At 47.6% G+C, this 22,812-nt stretch overlaps 1 protein-coding gene across 2 annotated transcripts; it reads left to right on the top strand.

Moving 5' to 3' along the window:
• Positions 1-8,075: 8,075 nt before the first annotated feature.
• LOC145535385 (uncharacterized protein CXorf49 homolog) lies at positions 8,076-12,128 on the top strand. 2 transcript variants are annotated; one of them, XM_081563807.1, is made up of 6 exons: positions 8,076-9,525; positions 10,150-10,306; positions 10,844-10,920; positions 11,203-11,248; positions 11,811-11,852; positions 11,955-12,128. In XM_081563807.1, the coding sequence occupies exons 1-5, from the start codon at positions 8,236-8,238 to the stop codon at positions 11,849-11,851; spliced, it is 1,611 nt and encodes a 536-aa protein (XP_081419933.1). In that variant the 5' UTR covers positions 8,076-8,235; the 3' UTR covers position 11,852; positions 11,955-12,128. The 2 variants fall into 2 exon arrangements, 1 of the variants encoding a protein (XP_081419933.1); XR_014075398.1 differs by lacking the exon at positions 10,844-10,920.
• Positions 12,129-22,812: the final 10,684 nt, after the last annotated feature.

The raw sequence follows: 22,812 nt of genomic DNA, 5'->3' as shown, positions 1-22,812 counted from the left end.
GTGAGTGTGGCTGTTTCTGGGGGCAGCTGGCTGACATGCCAAGGTATCTTCAGGCTGGTTTGTCCTGCCGTTGACTGGGTTTGGGGTCCAGGGTGTCCTGGGGCTAGCGCCAGCTCACTGGTGGGTGGAACTCTGTTTCTGTTCCTGGGTCTCTAACTGCAGGGCCCTGGGGGTCTCAGAGCTGGTCTCAGTTCACTCTTCGGTGGGGCCCGTTCCTGATATTGCTGGCTGTGGAATCCTGGATATTGCATAGGGGGTTTCCACACACTGCAGTGTGGGGCCAGATTCCAGAGCTGCTGGCTGAGAGCTCCAAAGTGTCCCAGACCTGGTGTCTACTTGCTGGTACACTGTGCTGGGGCTCAGTGGCTCTTGGGACTGGTGTGGGCCTGCTGGTGGGTGACCTATTTCCTGCTGTGGCAGGCTGCAGGGCTGGTTGCTGTTGTCTGCCTGCTAGTGGATGGAGCTGGTTCCTGGGTTCTCTGACTTCAGGGCTCTGGAGGAGTCCAGAGGTTGGTGTTTTGGGCCATTGGTGGATGGGTCTGGGTACAAGGAATACTAGGGCTGGTGCCTACCCACTGATGGGTAAAACTGGTCCTGGGGCTAGTGATGACCTGCTGTGGGCAGGGACTAGGTCCCACGGCCTCTGACTGCAGGACCCTGGAGTCCTGGCTTAGTGCCTTCTCACTGGTATAGGGCCAGTGTGGTGTGTCGGGGCCTCTGATTGACAGGTCCAGCTCCAGGGAGTCTTAAGACAGCAGGCTTGCTTGTGGGTGGGGCTGCGTCTCTGCCTGGCTAGTAGCTTGGCCTCTCCTAGTATTCCTGCCTACAGGCTGATGGGCAGGTCTAAGCACTGGTGCTAGTAAGCTAGAGGGAGGAGTCCAAAATGGCACTTGCTAGCACCAGTGACCACGGGGTAGAAGGAGCTCCACAAAATGACTGCTTCCAGTGTCTATGTCCCCAGGGTGAGTCCAGTTGCCTCTTGCCTCTCTGGGAGGCTCTCCAAGATAAGTAGCTGGGTCTGACCCAGGCTCCTTTCAAACTATTGCTTCAGCCCTGGGTCCTGGAACGTGTGAGATTTTGTATGCCCCCGTTAAGAGTGGAGTCTATTTCCCACGACCCCTTGGCTCTCCTGAAATTAAGCCCTGCCGGCTTCAAATCCAGAAGTCCTGGGAGATCCTCTTCATGCGAATAAATACAATTTCATCAGCAAAATTATACAGACTACCACTACACAGAATAGGCATGAATCTTACAAACTTAACATTGATTGAAAAACCAGGAAGCAACACAGATATATTTAACAATTCCATTCGTACAGCTGTAAGTAGCTGTCAACACTAACTCATAACATTATATATGTGTGCGTGTGTGTGTGTGTGTGTGTGTGTGTGTGTGTGTGTACTATAAAATTTTTGAGGAAAACGGAAGAAAGGATGGCACATAAGTAAGAGTGGGCCTATTCTCCTTGAAGAAGGAACGGGGCTAAGATAAGACAGGGAAACTTCAGGAGTGTTGGGGAAAGCCGACACTATCCGCTTCTATGACTTGGGGGTATACACTTGATAATCAATTATTAAACTCCACATATATATTGTGACTTTTTCTCTATCTATGTTACGTTTCAGTATAATTGGAGAAAAATATAATGCTTAGGGAAATAACATCCCAGTATAAGCATATTGTAATTATGTTCTAACCAGAAGTAGAACCAAAGTTACTTTCTTTGTTGATAACATATCTAATTGAGCTTAGTAATCTTATTTCATCTACATTAATAACTATAGTTTTGAGAACTCATACCTTTTTAACTAAAATTAATCAAGTGATGCTTACTTAATTATAATATCAATCTCAATTTTTATATATATTCCATATTTGGGTAGTACATTCTCATTCAGAATTTAATTGTAAACTTGTGCTGAAACTCAAAGAAGTCATGTATTTGGATACAATTTCTCAGAGACGTCTCCCCTCCCCATCCACTTCCTCTCAGAGGTGGAGCACCAAGAACCTGAGAAAAAGAAATGAAGGCCAAAAGTCCAGAGCAATGTGCCTGCGCTATAGTACACCTATCTGACCAGCCGAGGACAGTATTGCTTAAGGCTGTTTGTTGGGAAGGGCCAGATGCCATGCCTTTGGAGTTCCTCCTGTTCTTTGTGATTCGTCTATTAACCCCTGAGACTGAGGAGCTTATTTGTGCCAGTATGGTGGCGGTGGTGATGGTGCTGGTGGTTGGATGGGCTGCATCTCCCTTGCCCGTTTGACACTGCTGTCTTAACACCAACCTTCACCCCTGCTCCCCGCAGCAGCAGCTCTTTTCTTCCTCTTTCTCCTCAGACAGAAACTGAGATCATCGATGTGCTAGACTGGGTGTGCTCCCACCTTCCACTGACACAGAAGCAGTAGGTGGGTGTGCACAACCCTTCAAGCCCTTCCCTTGTCCTTTGTAAGGAGCAAAGTGGAAAGAATTTTCCTTGAATGTCAGCCTCCACCCCGCAGTGAGTGCCCCTACTTTTGTTTCTAGTCTTGTGGCCCAAGTGAAGGCTCCACACTGGTTTGTGGCATCGATAGGGTCGATAGGAAGAATGTCATGTTTTTTAAAAGCTCACTGGTTGATGAAATGAAACAGGAGTCATTTTCTGGGGCCACCCCGCTGCCTAAAGAAAACAAAACTTTTCCCATTATAAATACAGATCCATCTTCTAACCTTGTTGTTCAGAATTCCAGCTGTTATAATGCACCTCCCTTTTAAAGGATGGACCCGAAACAGAAATTGAGGAAACATTTCTCTTGAGACTTTACCTTAAATGACTGAGCATGTAAGGGTCTTCTCGTGCTTATTAGGGATTTTTCATCTCTTTAAACTACATGTGCTTTATTGCTAATTCTTTGACACCATCAGAAGACATTTTGGAAAAAAATTGTTTTGCCCATGATTCTAGGACCCAAATGCCTCAACTGAGTTTGCCCGCATGGTTCCTGCCCCAGAAGCACAGACGTACAGAATATTAGAGCTAGATAATCTCATGTAGAAATCTAACAGTTCTACTCCTGAGGGGTGTACAAATGGGGAATCTGAGAGTAGAGGGACAGTGCCATGTCAAGGCCAGCAGACAGTTCAACTATACCTCTTCAGTCCCCACTTTGCTGTTTGTTAGGACAGAAGCACCTCCATCGCCTCACACTCAGAACCCTTGTGGATGGGTGTTGAAGTTGGTACAGCTTCTTCCCAACCTCCTGACTAACTGGAAACAATGAAATCTGTCCCATTTACTGTCAGTTATAGCTAGAGCCTTGTTCACTCACTTGAGCATCCCGGGTGAAGCACTCTGCTTCACTGCATCCACAGAATCTCTAGTGTTTTGGGGTCACCGTGGATTGCTGACCTGACATGCCTAACGCAAGGTGGAGTAAGGTAGGGCAAGCACTTGATGAGCAATCAGGAGACCTGTCTCTCGCCTAACCTGCTGAAAAGCACTTCCCCTTTCTGAACCTCTTGTTTCTCCATCTGGGAAAAGCGGAAGGTGACCTAGAACAGTGGCTCTCAACCTGGGTTCCAAGAACTTCCTGAAATTGTGTGCAAAGACTTCTTGGGAGGGTGTATGGAGCTTTCAATAGATTCTCAAAGGAGTCCTATTATGGGCTGAGTTGTGTTGCCCCTAAATTCCTATCTTCAAACCTTAATGCTCAAAGTGACTGAATTTGGAGATGGAGCCTTTAGAGAGGTAATTAGGGTTGATTGAGGGAGCTGGTAAAGAATCTGCCTGCAATACAGGTTTGATTCCTGTGTTGGGAAGTACCCCTGGAGAAGGGATACGCTACCCACTCTAGTATTCTTGGGCTTCTCTGGTGGCTAGATGGTAACGAATCCACCTGCAGTGTGGCACACCTGAGTTCCATCCCTGTGTTGGGAAGTTCCCCTGGAGGAGGGCATGGCAACCCACCCCAGTATTCTTGCCTGGAAAATTCCCATGGACAGAGGAGCCTGGTGTGCCACAGTTCATGGGGTCACCAAGAGTCTGACACGACTGAGTGACCAAGCACAACACACACAGAGGTTATAAGAGTGGGGCCCTAATCCCATAGGATCTGATATCCTTAAAAGAGGAGGAGTTACCATGTCTCTCGCACTCTCTCTCTCTGTCTCCATCCACACACAGAGGAAATGTCATGTGAGGAAACAGAGAGAAGGTGGCCAACTGCAATACAAGAGGAGTGCCTACACCAGGAATTGAACTTGCTGGCACCTTGATCTTGGACTTCTAGTATCCCGGACTATGAGAAACTAAATGTCTTTTGTTTAAGCCATCCGGCCTGTGGTATTTGGTTTTGGCAACTCGAACAGACTAACGCAGGGCCCATAACCAAAAAAAAGGTTCAGAGCCATTGGACCCACTGGTTGCCAGAAACCCATCCTGGACATTCATGTTTCAATACAACGATTTTAGGCACTTGCAGATTTCTTGAGTTCTTGCTTCGAACAGTGCAGGATATCATTTATTGCAACATACTTCCTCTGCTAATAGTTGCGTAACACAGATTTGTATCTATATAAACCCAAAGGCCAGAGTTTAAATCCTGATTCCACCATCTACTAGATGTTTGACTTTGGACAAGTTATCGCATGTTTGTGCCTCGAATATAAAGTAGGGATAACATTAGTGTCTCCCTCACATGGCTGTTGTGAGAATTAAATGACATAATGCATGTAGAGGGCCTAGCACATAATCAAGTTTCAACAGATATTAATAGCTTTTGTGATGAAAATGTAAGTAGCAGTCAGGGTTTTTTGCCCTTATAAACAACACTGTTGTGAGCAAACCTCTTTATACACAGAGAATTGTTTTTAAGTCCTTAGCTGGATTAACTAAGAGGAAAAGACTAAAGTAACTGAAATCATAAATAAAAGAGGGGATATTACAACCAACGTGACAATAATAAACAGGATTTTACAAGAATATCATGACCAATTGTGGCAATAAATTGGACAACCTAGAAGAAATGGATAAATTCCTAGGAACACACAATCTACCAGAACTGAATCAAGGAGAAACAGAAAACACAATAGACCAATAATGAGATTGAATCGGTAATGACAACCCCCCAACACACACACACACAAAATCAGGATCTGATATCTTCACTGGAGAATTCCACCAAACATTTAAAGAATTAATGCCAATCTTTCTCAAATGCTTCCAAAAAATCGAAGAAGAGGGAACACTTCCAAACTCATTTTATGAGGCCAGCGTTATCCTGATATCAAAGGCACCAAAAGAAAAGAATACTAGAGGCCACATTCCCGGACGAATGCAGATGCAAAAATACTCGACAAAATACTAGCAAAGCAATTCAACAGCACATTAGAAGGACTATGTGCCACGGTCAAAAGGGATTTATCCCTTGGTGCAAGGATAGCTTAACATACAAAAATCAATCAATGCAATAAAACACATTAACTAAATGAAGGACAAAAATCACACGATCTTCTCTATAGATGCACAAAAAATTCAACACTCCTTCATGAGAAAACACAGTCAAAGAACTAGGAGTTGAAAGAAATTACCTCGACATAATAAAGGCCACAACTAACATCATACTCAGTGGTGAAAGTCTGAAATCGCTTCTTCTAAGGTAAGGAACAAGGCAAGGAAGCCCGCTCTCACCATTATGTTAGTATTCAACAACTGGAAGTCATAGCCAGAGCTGTTAGGAAAGCAAAAGAAATAAAAGGCATCCAAGTCAGAAAGAAGTAAAATTATCTCTGTTGAAGATAGCATGCTTTTTTACATGCAAAACTCAAAAGATAACACACACCCATACACACACACATGCACACAACTGGTAGAACTAATAAACAAATTCAAAAAAGTTGTAGGACACAAAATCCAAAACGAAAATTCAGTTGCATTACTATACACTAACAAAGAACAATTTGAAAAGGAAATTAAGAAAACAATTCCATTGACATTAGCAGCAAAAAAAGAATAAAATACTGAGGAATAAACTCAAGCAAGGAGTCAAAAGACGTGTACACAGCAAACTACAAAACATTGCTGAAAGAAACTAAGAAAGACACAAATAAATGGAAAGGCATCTGTCTGCACAGACCGGATTATAAATATTGTTAGGAAGTCCATACTATCTGAGGTGGTTAATTTTATGTGTCAGCTTGACTGGTCCACAGAGTGCGTAGGTATTAATCAAACATTATTCTGGGTGTTTGTGTAGGGTGCTTTTTCATGAGATTAACATTTAAATCAGTCAACTGGATAAAACAGATTTCCTCCTGATAATGTGGGTGGGCTTTACCTAATCAGTTGATAGTCTGAATAAAACGAAAAGGCAGCCTTTCCTCATGTAAGAGAATTCCTCCTGCGTGAAAGCCTTTGGACCTGGGACACCAGCTTCTTTTCCTGCCTTTGGACTCAAACTGAAATATCAGCTCTACTGGTTTGGTTCTTAGGCCTTCTAACCTGGGCTAGAGCTAGACCACTGGCTCTTCTGGGTCTCCAGCTAGCCAACTCACCCTCTAGATCTTGGGACTTACCAGCCCCTACAGTCAAATGAGTCAATTCTTTTACACACACACACACACACACACACACACACACACACACTCCACTGAATCTGTTCTTGTAACACACTACCCAGAGTGATCTACAGATCCAATGCAAACCCTATCAAAATCCCAATAGCATGTTTTACAGAAATAGAAAAACTCATCCTAAAATTTAAATAGAATCTAAAAAGAGATCCTAAATAGGGAAAACAATTTGGAAAAAGAAAAAGTAGAGAACTCACACTTCCTGATTTCAAAACTTTACAAAGCTACAGTAATGAAAACTGTATGTTAGTGCCATATTAACAAATAGATCGGTGGAGTAAACTAGAGATCTTAGAAATAAACCCTCACTTTTAGAAGGTGAGCCAGGCCGTGGACTTCCTGATAGAGGAAAAAAATGGCTTTCCTCTCTTTTTTTTTTTTTTAAGGTTGAAGATCTTTGGATCAAAGCAAGGACTCTGAAGTCAGATTGCTTGGTTTCAATTCTACCACTGATCCCCATGGGCCAAATGACCTTGGGCCAGTGGCTGAACCTCTCAGTACCTGTTTCCTCACCTGTAAGAGGCTGGTAATCATTAGTACTATAGTCCTAGGAGGGTCACAAGGAAGCATTACTATTTATGTACAGCACTTAGAAGAGTGCCGGGCACAGGGTCCCTGCTCTATAAGTTGCTTTTCCTAGATTCAGCCAAATTACCTCCCAAATGGATTTCTTGCACCACCGCCACAGAGGTTTGCTCCTCAACTCACCCACTCTCGGAATGGTTAAGCACTTGGAAGCTTGTCGTCCTAGTGCGGGAAGCCCGATTCGTGGTTTTAGTTTACATCTCCAGGGTCAGCGGTGGTGAGCATCTTTGAAGGGGGGACTGGACAGTGAGACTCTCTCTTCTTTGAATTGCCTCAGAGTGGGGAAAGAGCTGGGGGAGTGAGGTCAACCCCAGACTGTCCCCCAAATCTGCCTGCCAAGAACGTTTGATGGAGCAGTTGAGGCAGAGATGTTACAGAAGAAAACGACAATCCCTTTGTCCTCTGGCCACTTAGGGAGAAGTACGCCGACCACTCATCACTGAGCGCGGGATTCCTCTGCCCATTCTCCCATTGGGTCATAAGACTTGTGGTGGAAGGGAGGCTGGCAAATGCTTTCAGCACGTGCTAGGCGCCCAGCGCCTCCATCCTGACGTTTCATCCTCACCTCCCAGGAGACCAGCGCCCTCAGTACCTTCCTGCCTCCTGCTCCACACACTTTGTACACAGTCAGGGCTCAGGGCTGTGACTCTAACCGGAAAGGGGAGGTGGGACAGGAGGAGGTGGGACGAGAGGCTTGACAGAGGTATACACGCAGCATCACTTTCAGCCACCAACTCGCCATCTGCTGCGATGGCCTTTGGGCTTGGCAGCAAACCACAGGAGGCCCTCGACCCCATTGGTTACACCTCGAGGGGGCGGGCAAAGAAGGCGCGTGCTGGTTGGCAGGAACCGGACCAATGAGGAGGCGCAGCGCTGGCATGCTGAAAGCTTCGCGAGATTTGCTGCGATCGCCTGCGCGTGCTGCTTTATGGCGCGCTCCAGACGCCGCCCGCCTCGCATGCCCTGACCGTTACCGCCGCCGCCCCCTCGACCTGGTTGATAAATCGTCGCCGCCCCAGGTCCGCGGCCACCCAGGTCGCCACATGAGCTCCTCAGATGATGAGGCGGCTGTTAGGGGAGTGGGTTTCAGCTCAGAGTGCGGGGAGCACACAAGCGGCCTTGAGGTCCACTCCACAGCTCTGCAGGGACCCAGCCCCGGCCCTGAGCCGGGGGCAGCGCGAAACGGCGAGGGTGAGGGTGGGGATGGCTTCCTAGATCCTGAGTGCTTTGAGTCAGAGCGGGAGGTAACGGAAGCGGGAGGGCAGGTGCTGTGTGGCCGCGAAGGCCGGCCTGGTTCCCCGGCCAACGACCAGGGGGACGTCCTGCAGCTGGCTGACGAGTCAGTGGCGGCCATCCTGCAGCAGCTGGCCAACCTGGACTTGCTGGGCATCCGCAGATGCCTGTCTCCGGAGAGCTACGTGGTCGGCGAAGGGTCTCCCTTGTGGGCCCTCGAGGAGCGACCCGGCAGTCGAGGCGTGGCCGCCCAGAGGGTTGGGGAAGAGGCACAGGCTGAGGCCAGCCCTCTCGAGGTTGGCAGGCTCGAGGCGGGCCGGGCTGGGGGAAACCCTAAGAGAGGCAGTAAGAGTAGGTTGAAGGTGGCTGTGGATCGCCAGTGGCCCCCCTCAGAAAGCCCAGCCGGGCTGCTGTCCGACTCCGAGTCCTCTGATGAGTTCAGTGAGATAGAGCTGATGAGGGTGAGCATTTATGGCAAAGACGGAGGACAGGCCAAGCTCAACAGCCCCAAGGGCCCCGGGGACACACCCAAACACTCAAAAGTCCAAGGCAGGGAGAATCTCCTTAACGTGCCAGGCACTTGCCAGTCCTCGGCTCTGCGAGGATTAATCTCGGTTGTGGAAAGGCAGGTCAGGCAGGGCGATGCAGAGCAGGGGGACATCTCTCCCTCTAAGAAATTGCAGAGCATGCTGAAGGAGAAGGGGGGCAGCCTGCCCAGGTACCCGAGAGTAGCAGTAGCATCAGCTACTGCAGCTCCCACTACTGGCAGCCTACCGCGGCCCAATCCTAGGAGGAAGGGGGTCCAGGAGAAGAAATCCCTCAGGGGCGTCTCCAAACCTGCCCCGGGGAGAACCTTCCCTTCCTGGGAGCAGGGAATCTCGGCCACTCCCCTGGATCCGGTCACCTTCCCCCCAGTCTCCGGCATCCCGCTGCTTGAGAGGTCCAAGAAGTATGCCTTGGTCCCTTTGGGAGCCAAAGAATCCAAGCAAACCGGCGCTCGGAAGAAATCCATGGCTAGGCGGGCACGGGAGTTGGTGGCAACGATGGCGGTGTCCGGAGAAGACAACGACCCAAATAGAGACCCATTCCCAAAGGGCCGAGTGAGTAGGCCAGGCCCCTCCTCGCTCCCCCCTCTTCCCCCTGCCATCCTCCCCAGGACACAGGTCTTCACCCGTGCTCCCTCTGTCCATCCCTCAGGGGTGGTCATTGGGTGGCCCTCGGTCACTGGGTCATTAGGATGCCAGATTGGGGTCTTTTACTAGGGACAGACGTTAAGGTAGCACTTTGGGTGTGCTGGGCTGGGTTCTCCACCCTTGGCATGTTTCCAGCCAGGCTGGGGCTGGAGTGGAAGGGAGAGCTGGTAGCTGAATTGATTTGAGGGGCCCCTTAAAAGCTTCACAGAGCTTCGGTGTTTAGACACATCACTTTCCTGAATCCTACTTCCTAGCTGATCCCCAAACCTTCCTTGCAGGGGCCCCAGGCTTTCTCAGTGCCACACTGTTGTCCCCAGCTCAGCTCTGCCTGCTGGCCTGGGGCTGACTTAGAGGGAATGTGCTGAAGAGATCAGCCTTTCAGTTTCCTTTCCAGTTCCCTGCCTCAGCTCGGTCTTGAATCACACGAGGTCTCACACACACAGACATAGACATATAAATGCACTGGTACGCACAGGTGCACGCACACACACACATCCTTACTCCAGGTCAGTGAGAAATCTTTGTTCTTAGCTGACCACTGACAGGGCACCGGCGTCTTGTCCACGGGTGCGTCAAGGAGAACCCAGCAGCACCAACGTCAACATCAGAGGCGGGCAGGATTCAGGAAACTCAGAGCCCGTGGCCATGAACAAGGGAGAAGTCATGCCCAGAGGGCCTGGCCCCTCAGGTGAGTGTCCTGGGTTTTGATATGGTGGCAGGGAACCAGGGGTGAGGGCAGAAACCTCTGTCTGTCTCTCTCTCTTTTCTGGGGCCTCAGCCTTGCTCTCAGGCTGCCTCTTCCATGGGAAACAGATGTCAGCAGGGCTAGCCCTGGCCCCATCACCTTCTGTGTGGGATTTGTTTGGCAGGGGTGATCGGTGGCAGTGCCCCAACAGCTACTCTGGGCGTAGACCTGCAGGCTAATAGCATTTTCTGTGAAGTGCTGTTCGCCCACATTGCTCTCCCAGGTGCTGGCCGTGGCTGCCGCTCTGGGAGGCTCGAACCCAGAACCACAGTCTTTCGGGACCATGGTGGTAAAATGGCTGCCCCTGAGGAATAGGAGGGGCAGGCCCAGAGAGAAGGTTTGGGCTGCCTGCCGGGCAGAGCCGGGGAGGCTTGATGCTAGCAGAGGGTGGTACTACCTCACCTCACGTTAGACCCTACTTGGCCCTTTCCACCTCACTGGGAGCCTGGGAAGCTGGATTGTGTGTCCTTTCCCTGTCAGGTGACCACGAACCAACTGACCATCCCCCAAGACCGAAAAGGCGGCAGCAGCCACCTGCAAGGCAGGGCTGTCCTCGGGTAATGCTTCTTCTGGCTCCTGGAAATGCACACCCAAACCCCATGGTGGGATCTGGGTCCAAGTTCAACTGACATGTGTGGGCACCCCCCCCGCCCCCCACCCCGTCCCCATCCCACACCCCAGGGAGGGAGCCCACCTCCTTTCCTCTGAGGAAAGTCTTTCCCTTGCCAGTCTAGACACCTGGCTTTGGGATGGAGGGCCCGGGGGGAGAGGAGAGGAGGAGGAGAGGGGAGGCGGGTGTATACTAACCATTTCTCTTCCTGCTGTGTCTGCTGGCCTAGTGTCTGGTGCTACAGAGAGAAATAGACGACCTTAAGGAGCAACTTGGTATGAGGAACCAGGGACAGAGAGCAGTGGGTTCTTAGTGCAGAAGTGGGGTGGGCCCTTGGGGTGGGTGGGCTGCCGGTGCAGGAGGCCTCGTAGGGACCAGCATTCCTGTGGGGAGGAGAACCTATCACGCCTGACCCTGGAGCGGGCGGTGCATGTTCAGCTGGGCGTGTGGACAAGGAGCAAAGTGCTGTGTGGACTGCGTGCACACTCTGCCAGCCAGGCGAGTCCTAGAGAGCTCCTTCTGATAGGACTTGTAGAGATGCCTTGTTGATCTGGTGTGGCCTCGGAGGTTCTTGTTGGATTCTTTGTGAGACAATTTTTGAATGGTCTGGGCGTGGCCCCGACCTTGAGAGCTGCTGGCACATTTTGTTTCCTTTTAGGAAATGGCTCCACATTTAATTCCGGTAGTGGGGAGTGACGAGGCCCAGAGCTCTTTGCATCGGGGCTGGGGGTATGTGGGTTTCAGGTTGCAGGGCTAGGTGGTTCCCCACGGGGACAGGGGGACAGGCTTCTATGTCCGTCTGTCTAGAGCACCTGTTTATGCCTCTCCCTGTTGCAGCCTCCATGCAGTACCAGGTTGACAAGTTCCGGATCCTTTGAAGTGAGTGTTACACACCCCACACCCCTTCCCACAGTCCTGGCTGCTGAGCAGGGCCGTGGGCTGGCCCTGGCTTGAGGCTCTTCCCTGACTCTGCTGTTTCAGAGGTTGAGCCCAGTATCTTCCGGCAAGAGGAGCAGCTGTTACCTCCGGGGCTGACGAGCTGTGGCCAAGCTTGTTGCCTCCTGTTCTGCCTCCACCAGGGCATCCTCTGCCCCTTGTTTTGCCCCCTGTCTGCCCCAGTTTCACAGCAGTTTTTGATTAAAAGGCTTCTCATATTGTGTTCTGTCCTCTCTCTGGGGGGTAGGGGTTGGGGGAATGGGGCAAGGCCTGGTGGGGAGCCACTCCGTATCAGAGCCTGTTCCACAACAGTACCTCTGGCATCCTGTGGGGGGCACTCTGGGTCAGCCTGTGCTACCATCCAGGCCGTCAGGCCAGCGGAGCGCCCCTAGTGTGTGTTCTGTGTGGGCTCTCTCTGGCCACCTTGGCACGTCCCCCCTTTTCCCTGAAGGCCCTCTTCTAGTTCTCTAAACACCCTCCTCTGGGGTTTAGGAGTTTCCATTCATTGCTGCCATTCTGCCTCCCTGTCAGAAGGAAGTCATGACCCCCTTACAGAGCTCCAGTCTTTCACCCTTCCCTCACTGCACTCATTGTCCTGCTTACCCCGACCACTCTGCTTTCCTGTCAGAGCACCCTCGATCTCTCCCCTGGCTTGCCATCGATGACCTTGCCTGCATGTTTACTTAAGCAGGTGGTAACAGGCACAGGTTTGCTCATCTTCCCCCTTCCCCTGCCCTACCCTCTCAGTGGAGTCCCTACCCCACCCCACCCCCGGAGCCACCTTGCAAGCAGGAACCTGCGTACTCTCCCCGCTCTCTTCAGCACTCACCCCTGAGACTCAGGCACCAAAACTTTGGCTTCCCCTTCCTTGGGTTCAGTAAAGGGCATGAGGATGAATCTTGGACCCGCTGAACTGGGGAGCAGGATCGAAGCTCAGGGGAACACAGGGGAACACAGGAGAAAAGCTCAGGTTAGTTGCTGAGCTGGAGGTCAGGAGAGGCGTCTGGTGCCAGTCTGGGGCAGAGTGCACCCTGACAGCTAGAGATGGATGGTCCGGTCCTTGGAGCTTTCATATCCTCCCTGCCCTAACCAACTGACCAGCCTACACTCCTGCAGCCTGGATGTCTCTCTGCCCTTGAGTGGAAACGGGCCCATCAGGCTCTATGACAAGTATGGTTGGTAAGTCTGTGTTCTTACAGGGTCTCCATCAAATACCGTTCCACCAGCCCCATGACATAGATTTTCCTGCAAATGATACTTCCCGGAGTGTCCCAGCTCAGTCTCCCAGACTACTTGTTAGGGCACACAAGACTGAGTCTGAAATCCATGTTCAATTCCCGTCCCTCCCTCCCGCCCTGAAGTTTGGGGAGGACTTCCTTCTCTCAGCCAAGACCCCAGGGCTGTGCCAGCCTGAGACTCAGAGGGACACATTTGTATTGGAGTGAAATGAGGGTAGGTTCTGCCTGACTCCCTTCCTGAAAGACCACGGTTTTATTTCACAAAAGAGGGTATGATGGTAGGTAGCACATTCAAAGTTGGTGCCTGGGCATCTCTCTGGGTGAATTAAAGTCATCAGGGATAATGCCCCTTGAGGCAGAAAGGTGTGATTCGGGGAGTAATGGAAATAGAGCCTGGTCCAGATTCTGTAAGGCACTGAGTGAGCCGAAGCAAGGGTCGGATCTCCTTTATTCAAGGGGTGTTGTCACGTTCCCAAAACATAGAAGGGGGAGGATGCAGTTCACCAAACCTCAGGACAGGACATCCCAAAATGTTGGAGTCGCTGGAGGAGGCACTGGATCCTACCTTGCGATTCTGTGATGTCTGCCAACTGCTGAGGGTGTGGATGAGTGAAAATGGGAAGGGTGGATCCGGAGACTACCTGGGACGTGGCTGCCCATCTTAGAAACAGGAGATCCCCCCCACACCTGGATTACTTGTGGGGAGTTAGGGGTGACTGCACCTGAGCAATGGGGAGCCCTCGGGCCCGCCCTTCCCCCACATTTTGACCTTGACTTCCTTCCGGGGCTCATGGCATGAGGTCAGGTGGACAGAGCACGAGGGTTGGGCCAGTCACAGACCTCAGGGTCAGCAAAGAACATGCGTGGGACTTACTCCTTCCACTCAGACCCCTCCCTGGAGCAGGAGGGCCTGATCACTTAGTTTACAGCTGATCCGGTGGTTATTGCCTGGTGGTGTAGCACATCTCGCTGTTGTCCGAGTGAGTAGATTTGGCAGAGACCTTCCCGCTGAGGTTTCTGCCCACCGAGACACGTAGGTAAGTTGTGCCTGGGGAGAAGTCAAGCACCAGCTTCAGCACCACCCTTGGGCAGAGTGGGGCACGGGACTGTGGTCACCAGGGTGAGGAAGTTGGAGAAGCTCATGGAAGTGGAGGTGCGAGGGCGTGAACACAACCCCTCGCTCACTTTTCACCAGGCTCCCTTCCCTCCTCTGGGCACACAGTTCAGACCAACTACCTCACTATAATGTTGCTGGAAACATATACATCACAGGCCTTGGCTCAGCCCCAAGCCTTCCACTTCCAGCGGGAAATCTGAGGCATAGGTTAAAGAAATACATCTGCGCCCCAGAGGGTAGGAGGAAGGCCGAAGCCCAGCCTCATTCGGTGCACCCCTGTTGCCTTTCCCCCTCATGCCCCTTCTCCAGCCTGGGAGACAGTGACAGCTGCTTTGGAGAGCCCTAGGCCCCATCCTGCCTGTCCAACACCTGGGAAGAGGCTCCCTCCCCATTACACCCCCACCCCACCAGCCCCAGCCCCAGCCCCAGCCCCAGGCCTACCTCTCTCTCTGGACTCTTGAGGGAGATTGGCACAAACAAAGAAGGTAGAGGAGGTGAGTCCTGAAGAGGGAGCCTGGGGTGGTGAGCACAGTAAACTTGCCCAAAGATGTCCAAGTCCTAATCCCTGCAGTTGGCTTGTATTTTCCTTTGCGTGATAACAGTGGGTTGTGCTTGCAGATGCAATGAAGGCTGCTACTCAGCTGACTTAACGTGGGGTAAGTTTCACCTGCATTGGCCAGGTTCGGCCGGGCACACTGGGGCTGCCAGATTTTCCACCTTGACTGTCCCTGGGTAACTATCCCAGTCCCTGGAGTGTCCCAGTGTTTGAATGACTGTGGTGTGCTTGATGCCCTTGTGCTCGTGCGATCTTGAAGGCCTGGTAAGTACTGCTCAGATGCAGATGGAGAACAGGCCTGTAGTTTCGAACCCCCCTTTTGTTCCAAGCCAATCACTTCTTCCTCCCTAGTCCTCTTGAGGTATCTGCCAGCCTGACTTTTACCAGGATGATTCACTTTTTGAAAAGGATTTACTATTGCTTTTTATTAAAATAACCCTTCCAAACATAAAAGATTAATTACATTGAATTAAACAGACCATACATATACACGTTGTGGAGCGTGTGAGCCCTCAGTATCACAAATAATCATGAACCAATCAACCCATGTAACTATACTCAGGTGACATAAATGTACATTGCACGTCCAGAAGTCACCGATATGTTCTTTTCTCTGAGGAATCCAAATGGATAAATCTACATACTGCCCGATTCCATTTACTTCACATTCTTGAGGAGGCCAAACTATAGACACAGAAAACAGACTGGGGATTGCCAGGGTCTCGGGCTTGAGATTAGGGGTTAAACTACCAAAGAGAATGAAACAATTTTGTAGCTGATGAAAATGCTTTTTATGTTGATTGTAGTGGTGTTTCCATAATCGAATGTTTGTAGGCACTTAGGTTTTTATGTAAATTAATTTCAGTAAACCCATATTATTTAATAAACTGTAGAAAGTACAGTATGAGATCGCAATCAGAGAAGAAAAAGAAACAAAGGGAGTCCAAAATGGAAAAGGAAAATGAAAACTGTCACTGTTTGCATGTGACATGTTACTATACATTGGAAATCCTAAGGATGCCACCTGAAATCTTCCAGAATTCATAAATCAATTCAGTAAAGTTGAAGAGTACAAAATTATTATATAGAAATCTGTTACATTGCTATCCTGTTCATGGGGTCCAATCCCAAAGAAGGGTAATGCCAAAGAACGTTCAAACTACCATACAACTGTGCTCATTTCATATGCTAGTAAGTGAAAGTGAAAGTGTTAGTTGCTCAGTCGTGTGTGAGTCTTGGCGTCCCCATGGACTGTAACCCAACAGGCTCCTCTTTTATGGGTTTCTCCAGGCAAGAATACCTACCTAAATATCCATTGACAGAGGAATGGATAAAGAATATGTGGTACCTATATACAGCGGAATATTACTTAACCATAAAAAGAATGAAATAATGCCACTTGCAGCAACATGGATGGACGTAGTGATTGCCATACTGAGTGAAGAAAGTCAGAAAGAGAAAGACAAATGTCCCTTACACGTGGAACCTAAACAACTGTACAAATGAACTTATTAACAAAACGGAAACAGACTTTGAAAACTTATGATTACCAAAAGGGAAAGGCAGAGGTAGGGAAGGGATAAAGATCCTCATCTGGAACACCCTAATGAGAGATGTTGAAGATGACATAAACAGATGGAAAGAAAGATCATATTCTTGTGAGGCCAAGCATTTGCAACTAGCCTCTGCTTTCCATTTCCCAAGGAAGGAGGCAAGTGGGCTTGAGTCCAGGTGTTTACAATCAACCTCTGGCTTGCCCTTTGAAAGAGAAAGAATAAGAGATACAGGGTAAATAGTCAGGCTTTGTCTCCTGAGGACACTTTAAGATAACAGCTCTGGCAGAGACAGAGGGGCTACTCTCCGTTTGAGTAAAAGAGCAAGAGGTCACGTGTGTCCCATTCTCAGGGCAGGAGAGACACTGCACATGGGCAGAAAGGCTCCTTGGGGGTCAAAAACAAAGGGGCCCCACCCCATAATATGTGATGCAACGTCTCCCCCATAGGTCTCTGGGCTGGCATGCATCTTGGGATAGAGTTGCTCATGCATGTTGGGGAGGGTCCTAGGGCAGGTCAGGTGTGAGAAAAGAAACAGGATAACTGGCCAAACGGAAACAAAGAACCAAAAGGACTGCCCTGTATAAGTGACTTAACTGCCTCTCACTGCACTCCTCCTCATTAGGACAGATGCCCACACCCTGTCTCTCCAACTGTGTATCATTGCCTTCTCTGTCTTAACTAAACAAGCTGTTTCTCTGTGTGCTCTCCTACTTGTTGTGCTGTGTCTCTAACAATAAACTCTGTACCTCTTTTTACAGATTTTGCCTCCTTGAGAAATGCATTTTTCAAAGGGGCAAACTTAAAGCCACAGCTCACTGCTGCCTCTCTGAGATCACTTGGATTGGAAGAATCAATATTGGCAGAACGACTATACAACCCAGTGCAACCTACTGATGCTGAATCCCTATCAAATTACCGATGGTATTTTTCACAGAACTAGAACAAAAATTCTCAAAGTTTGTATGGAGACACAAAGGAATGTGAATAGCCAGAGCAATCCTGAGAGAGAAAAATGGAGCTGGAGGAATCAGGCTCCTGGGCTTCAGACTATACTACAAAGGTACAGTCATCAAAACAGTATGGTACTGGCACAAAAACAGAAATATTGATCAAAGGAACAGGATAGAAAGCCCAGAAATAAACCCATGCGCCTACGGTCAATTAATCTCTGACAACGGAGGCAAGAATATACAAAGGAGAAAAGACAGTCTCTGCAATAAGTGGTGCTGGGAGAACAGCTGCACAGAAAAGAATGAAATTAGAACATTCTCTAACATCATACACGAAAATAAATTCAAAATGGATTGAAACCTAAATGTAACACAAGACACTATGTAATTCTTAGAGGAAAACATATGCAGAACACTCTTTGACATAAATCACAGCAATATGATTTTGCATCCACCTCCTAGAGTAATGAAAATAAAAACGAAAATAAACAAGTGGGATGCAATTAAACTTAAAAGCTTTTGGACAGCAAAGGTGGCGGGGGGGTGGGGGGTGGGGCGGGGACTATAAACAAGACGTAAAGACAACCCTCAGAATGGGAGAATATATTTGAAAATGATGTGACAGACAGGGGATTACCTTCCAATATACAAGCACTTCATGAAGCTCATCATACATACATACGTATATATATATAAAATCTGCCCATTATGTTTTATAAAAAGGGGCAGAAATTGTGTTTCTCCAAGAAGACATACAGATGGCCAAAAAGCACGTGAAAAGATGCTCAACATCATTAATTATCAGATAAATGCAAATCAGAACTACAATGAGGTATCACCTCACACCTATCAGAATGGCCATCATCATAAATGTACAAACGGTAAATGCTGGAGAAAGTGTGGAGAAAAGAGAATCCTCCTTCACTGTTGATGGGAACATAAATTGGTACAACCACTATGGAGAAGAGTATGAAGTTTCCCTAAAAACTGAAAATAGAACTACCGTAAGATCCAGCAATCCCACTCCTGGGCATATATCTGGAGAAAACCATAATTTGAAAAGATGCATGCACTCAAATGTTGATTGCAGCACTCTTTACAACAGCCAAGACACGGTAGCTACCTAAATATCCAACGACGGAGAAATGGATAAGGAATATGTGGTACATATATACAATGGAATATTACTTAACCATACAAAGAATGAAATAATGCCACTTGCCGCAACATGGATGGATGTGGTGATTGTCACACTGAGTGAGGAAAGTCAGAAAGAGAAAGACAAGTGTCCCTTAGGGGTGGAACCTAAAAAACTGTACAAAGGAACTTATTTACCAAACAGAAACAGACTTTGAAAACTTATGATTACCAAAAGGGAAAGGCAGCGGTAGGGGAGGGATAAATTAGAAGTTCGGGATTAACAGATACAGCCTACTATATGTGAAATAGATAATCAACAAGGGCCTTCTCTATAGCACAGGGAACTCTACTCAACATTGTGTAATAATTTTTATGGATAAAGAATCAGAAAAGAAATGGATATATGTAGATGTATAACTGAATCACTCTGCTGTACACCTGAACCTAACACAACATTGTAAATCAACTACACGCCAGTTAAAAATAAACATTAAATTAAAAGAAATGTTTTTAAAAGTACATTATGAATAGATATTGGCACTACTTACTTTTTCTGAACATGGTTTTCTCCCATAGTCTGATGAGCTGGAATGATATATCACCTCAAATTAAATCAAGTTTGTATTCCTGGGGTGAATCTGTGTGCTGTGCTGTGCTTAGTTGCTCAGTCCTGCCCGGCACTTTGCGACCCCATGGAGGGGGGAGCCCAGCGGCTCTTCTGTCTATGGGGATTCTCCAGGCAAGAATACTGGAGTGGGTTGCCATGCCCTCCTCCCGGGGAACTTCCCCACCCAGGGATCGAACCCAGGTCTCCCGCATTGCAGGTAGGTTCTTTACCATCTGAGCCACCAGGGAAGCCCCGGGATGAACCTACTCATGGCATATGATGTATTTCCCTTTTGCATATCCTGTAGGATTCACCTTGCTAAGATTCCGTTTCTGGTTCTTGCTTTTATGCGCTGAGTGTGTGATTGACCTGTGCGTTTCCTTTCTCAAACTGTCCTTGACAGGATTTAATATCAAGGTTATTTCATTCTCAGGGAAATGAGTTTGGGAGTATCCCACCTTTTCTATTTTTCCTAAGGTTTTGTGTGAAATTGAAAATATTTATGCCTAGGATGTTTGTCAGCATTCAGTGGGGGAAGCCTGGAGGATTTCTGTGAAAGTTGCTTTGACTACTGGTGTATTTCATTATGGTTACCTGGAGCAACTCAGGGTGGCTATTCTTTCTGGAGTCAGTGTTGGTAAGTTATTTCTTTTTTTTTTTCTAAAAATTGGTCATCTTTTCCTAAGTTTTCAAACGGATTGGAATAAAGTGGCCCGTGATGTCCTCTTTGCCCCCAAATTTTATTTTCGGAAATATCTCTCTTACATGTAGCTGTTGTTGTTGTTCAAGTCACTAAGTCGTGTCCAACTCTTTGCGACCCCATGGACTGCAACACACCAGGCTGCCCTGTCCTCCCCTATCTCCTGGAGTTTGCTCAAACTCGTGTCCATTGAGTCGGTGATGGCATCCAACCATCTCCTCCTGTGTACCCCATCCCCACCCCACCTTATCCTCCTGCCCTCACTCTCTCCCAGCATCAGGGTCTTTTCCACTGAGTCCTAACCACTGGACCCCCAGGGTATTCCTTCTACAGATAGCAGTTGCAAGAAAACAGCACAGAACACCCAAAGATCCTTCACCTGGACTGACCCACTATTAATATTTTGCCACATTTGCCATAGTCTTTGTCTGTCTCTCTCTCTGTTTTGTTGAATCACTGGAGTTCCTTTAAGACGTTGTGGTGTATCTTCTCTCAATATTCCAGTATGGATCTCTAAAGAAAAAGATTAGTCTGCCTCGAAATCTTAATGCAATTATCATACTCAGGAAATTTAATTTTGAGACAATACAGTTACCTACTATATGATCCTCACTCAAAATGTCTGATCGTCCCAATATGGTTTTTCTACCTGATTTCTAAAATAAGTTTGCTTCCAAATAAAGGCCACGTGATGCATTTGGTTGTCAAGCGTCTTCAGTGTCCTGTAAACTATAACATTTCCCTAGATTTTTTTGGTCTTGCACGATAGTGACATTTTTAAAGATCCAATCCAGGTGGTTTTTAGAAATCTTCTCCAGTTGAATTTGTCTCATTGCTGCTTCCTGATTCCACTCAGGTTAAATGTTTTGGCAGGAATACCACAAAGTTGATGTCCTGTCCGTCTCCGTGCATGGCATCAGGATATTCTTTAGATTCTTCCAATTCTATTCAGATATATTTGACATACAGCACTGTATAAATTTAAAGTGTACAGCATCATGGTTTGACTTATATACATCATGAAATGAAATGATTATCACAACAAGTTTAGTGAACGCTCATCTTCTCATATAGATACAAAATTAAAGAAAAAGACAATTTTTCTTGTGAGAAGAACTCTTAGGATTTGCTCTCTTAACAACTTTCATATATAACATATGGCAGTGTCGATTGTATTTACCATGTTGTACGTTACATCCCTCGTACTTATTTATCTAATAACCGGAAGTCTGCCCCTTTTGCCCACATTTGTCCAATTCCCCTCCCCCACACCTACCCTTTGGTAAGTGCAAATCTGATCTCTTTTCCTCCGCATCTTTGTTTGTTTCCTTGTTTGTCTGTTTGCAAGCGTAATTGACCTACAACACCATGTTAGTTCCTGGGATACAACATCGTGATTTATTATTTCTATACATTTCAAAATGGTCAGCACTGTAATTCTAGTTATGATATGCCACCATACAAGGGCAGTGCGTAGTTATTGACTATATTCCGTACACTGTGCCTGTCTCTTTTTCTATCTGATTATTTTAAGTTGCTGGCCTCTTAAGTTTAAATGCATATTAACTACCCCCCATCTTTACTCCTCTCCTCACGTTTACTGTTTCTGACATCATATTTTCCATCTTTTTCTTCTGTGTATCCCTTAACTAAGGGGCTTCCCAGGTGGCTCAGCGGTAAAGCATTTGCCCGCCAATGCAGGAGTCGTGCGTTCGACCTGTGGGTCGGGAAGGTCCCCTGGAGAAAGAAATGGCAACCGAATCCAATATCCTTGCCTGGAGAATCCCATGGACAGGGGAGTCTGGCGGGCTAGGTCCATGGGGCTTCAAAGACTCGAACATGACTTAGCAACTAAACAACAGCAACACTCCCGTACCTACTCATTGCGGATACAGATGCTTTTTACTACTTTAGTTCTTTATCCTATCCACTAGCTTTGTAAGTCATTGATGTACTACCTTTACTGTATATTCGCCTTTATCAGTGAGCTTTCTCCTTTCATCATTTTCATGTTTCTAGTTGTGTCTTTTCTTTTTTGCTTGGAGAAGTCCGTTTGACATTTCCTGTAAAGCTGGTTTGGTGATGCTGAACTCTTTTAGCTTTTGCCTGTCTGTAAAACTTTTGATCTCTCCTTCAGATCGGAGTGACAGTCTTTCCAGTAGTGTCTTCTTGGTTGGAGGTTTTTCTCTTTATCGTTTTAAATATGTCGTGCCACTCCCTTCTGGCCTGCAGAGTTTCTGCCAAAAAGTCCCTTGTGTGTAACTTGTTGCTTTTCCCTTGCTGCTTTTAACATCCCCTCTTTAGCTTTATTTTTTGCCATTCTAACTACAATGTGTCTTGCTGTGGTCTTCTTTCTGTTTAGGGCTCTCTGTGTTCAGTACCTGGATGCCCATTTCTTTTGCCAGGTTAGCAAAGTGTTCAGCTGGTATGTCTTCACATATGCTCTCTGCCCCTTTCTCTCTTTCTTCTCCTGCTGGGACCCCTAGAATTCAAATGTTTCTATGCTTGACCTGGTCCCAGAGGTCTCTGAAACTGTCCTCATCTATGTTTATTCCTTCTTTTTTCCTGTTCAGCTTCAGTGATTTCCACTCTCCTGTCTTCCAGCTTCTTGATCTGTTCCTCCGTATCATCTCACCTACCGTTGAAGTATATTTTTTATTTCACGGATTGTACTCTTCATCTCTGTTTGGTTCTCCTTTAGATGTTTTATTCTTGCTACTTTTTTTAAACTTTTTTAAATTGATTTATTTTTAAATGGAGGATAATTCCTTTAAAATATTATGTTGGCTTCGGACGAACATCAACTTGAATCATCCATAGGTATACATATATCCCCTCCCTCTTGAACCTCCTTCCCAGCTCCCACCCCACCCCACCCATCTAGGTTGCCCCAGAGCACCAGGCTTGAGTCCCCTGCATCATACAGCAAATTCCCAATGGCTATCTGTTTTACATATGGTAAGGTATGTGTTTCAAAGCTACTCTCTCTATTCGTCCCACCGGCTCCTTCCCTCACTGTGTTCGCAAGACTGTTCTCTG

This window comes from Giraffa tippelskirchi, chromosome X (assembly GCF_054371585.1).
Source record: "Giraffa tippelskirchi isolate mGirTip1 chromosome X, T2T-mGirTip1v1.2.pri, whole genome shotgun sequence".
NCBI classification, from domain to species: domain Eukaryota; kingdom Metazoa; phylum Chordata; class Mammalia; order Artiodactyla; family Giraffidae; genus Giraffa; species Giraffa tippelskirchi.
The sequence above is the reverse complement of the archived record's forward strand: the minus strand, read 5'-3'. Positions and strand labels throughout refer to the sequence as shown.

Excerpts from the sequence above, each read along its gene's own strand:
- LOC145535385 (XM_081563807.1), top strand. The coding sequence starts at position 8,236 with ATGAGCTCCTCAGATGATGAGGCGGCTGTTAGGGGAGTGGGTTTCAGC. Across the intron at positions 9,526-10,149 it reads ACCCATTCCCAAAGGGCCGA|CTGACCACTGACAGGGCACC; the intron begins GTGAGTAGGCCA and ends CTTTGTTCTTAG. Across the intron at positions 10,921-11,202 it reads CAAGGCAGGGCTGTCCTCGG|TGTCTGGTGCTACAGAGAGA; the intron begins GTAATGCTTCTT and ends CTGCTGGCCTAG.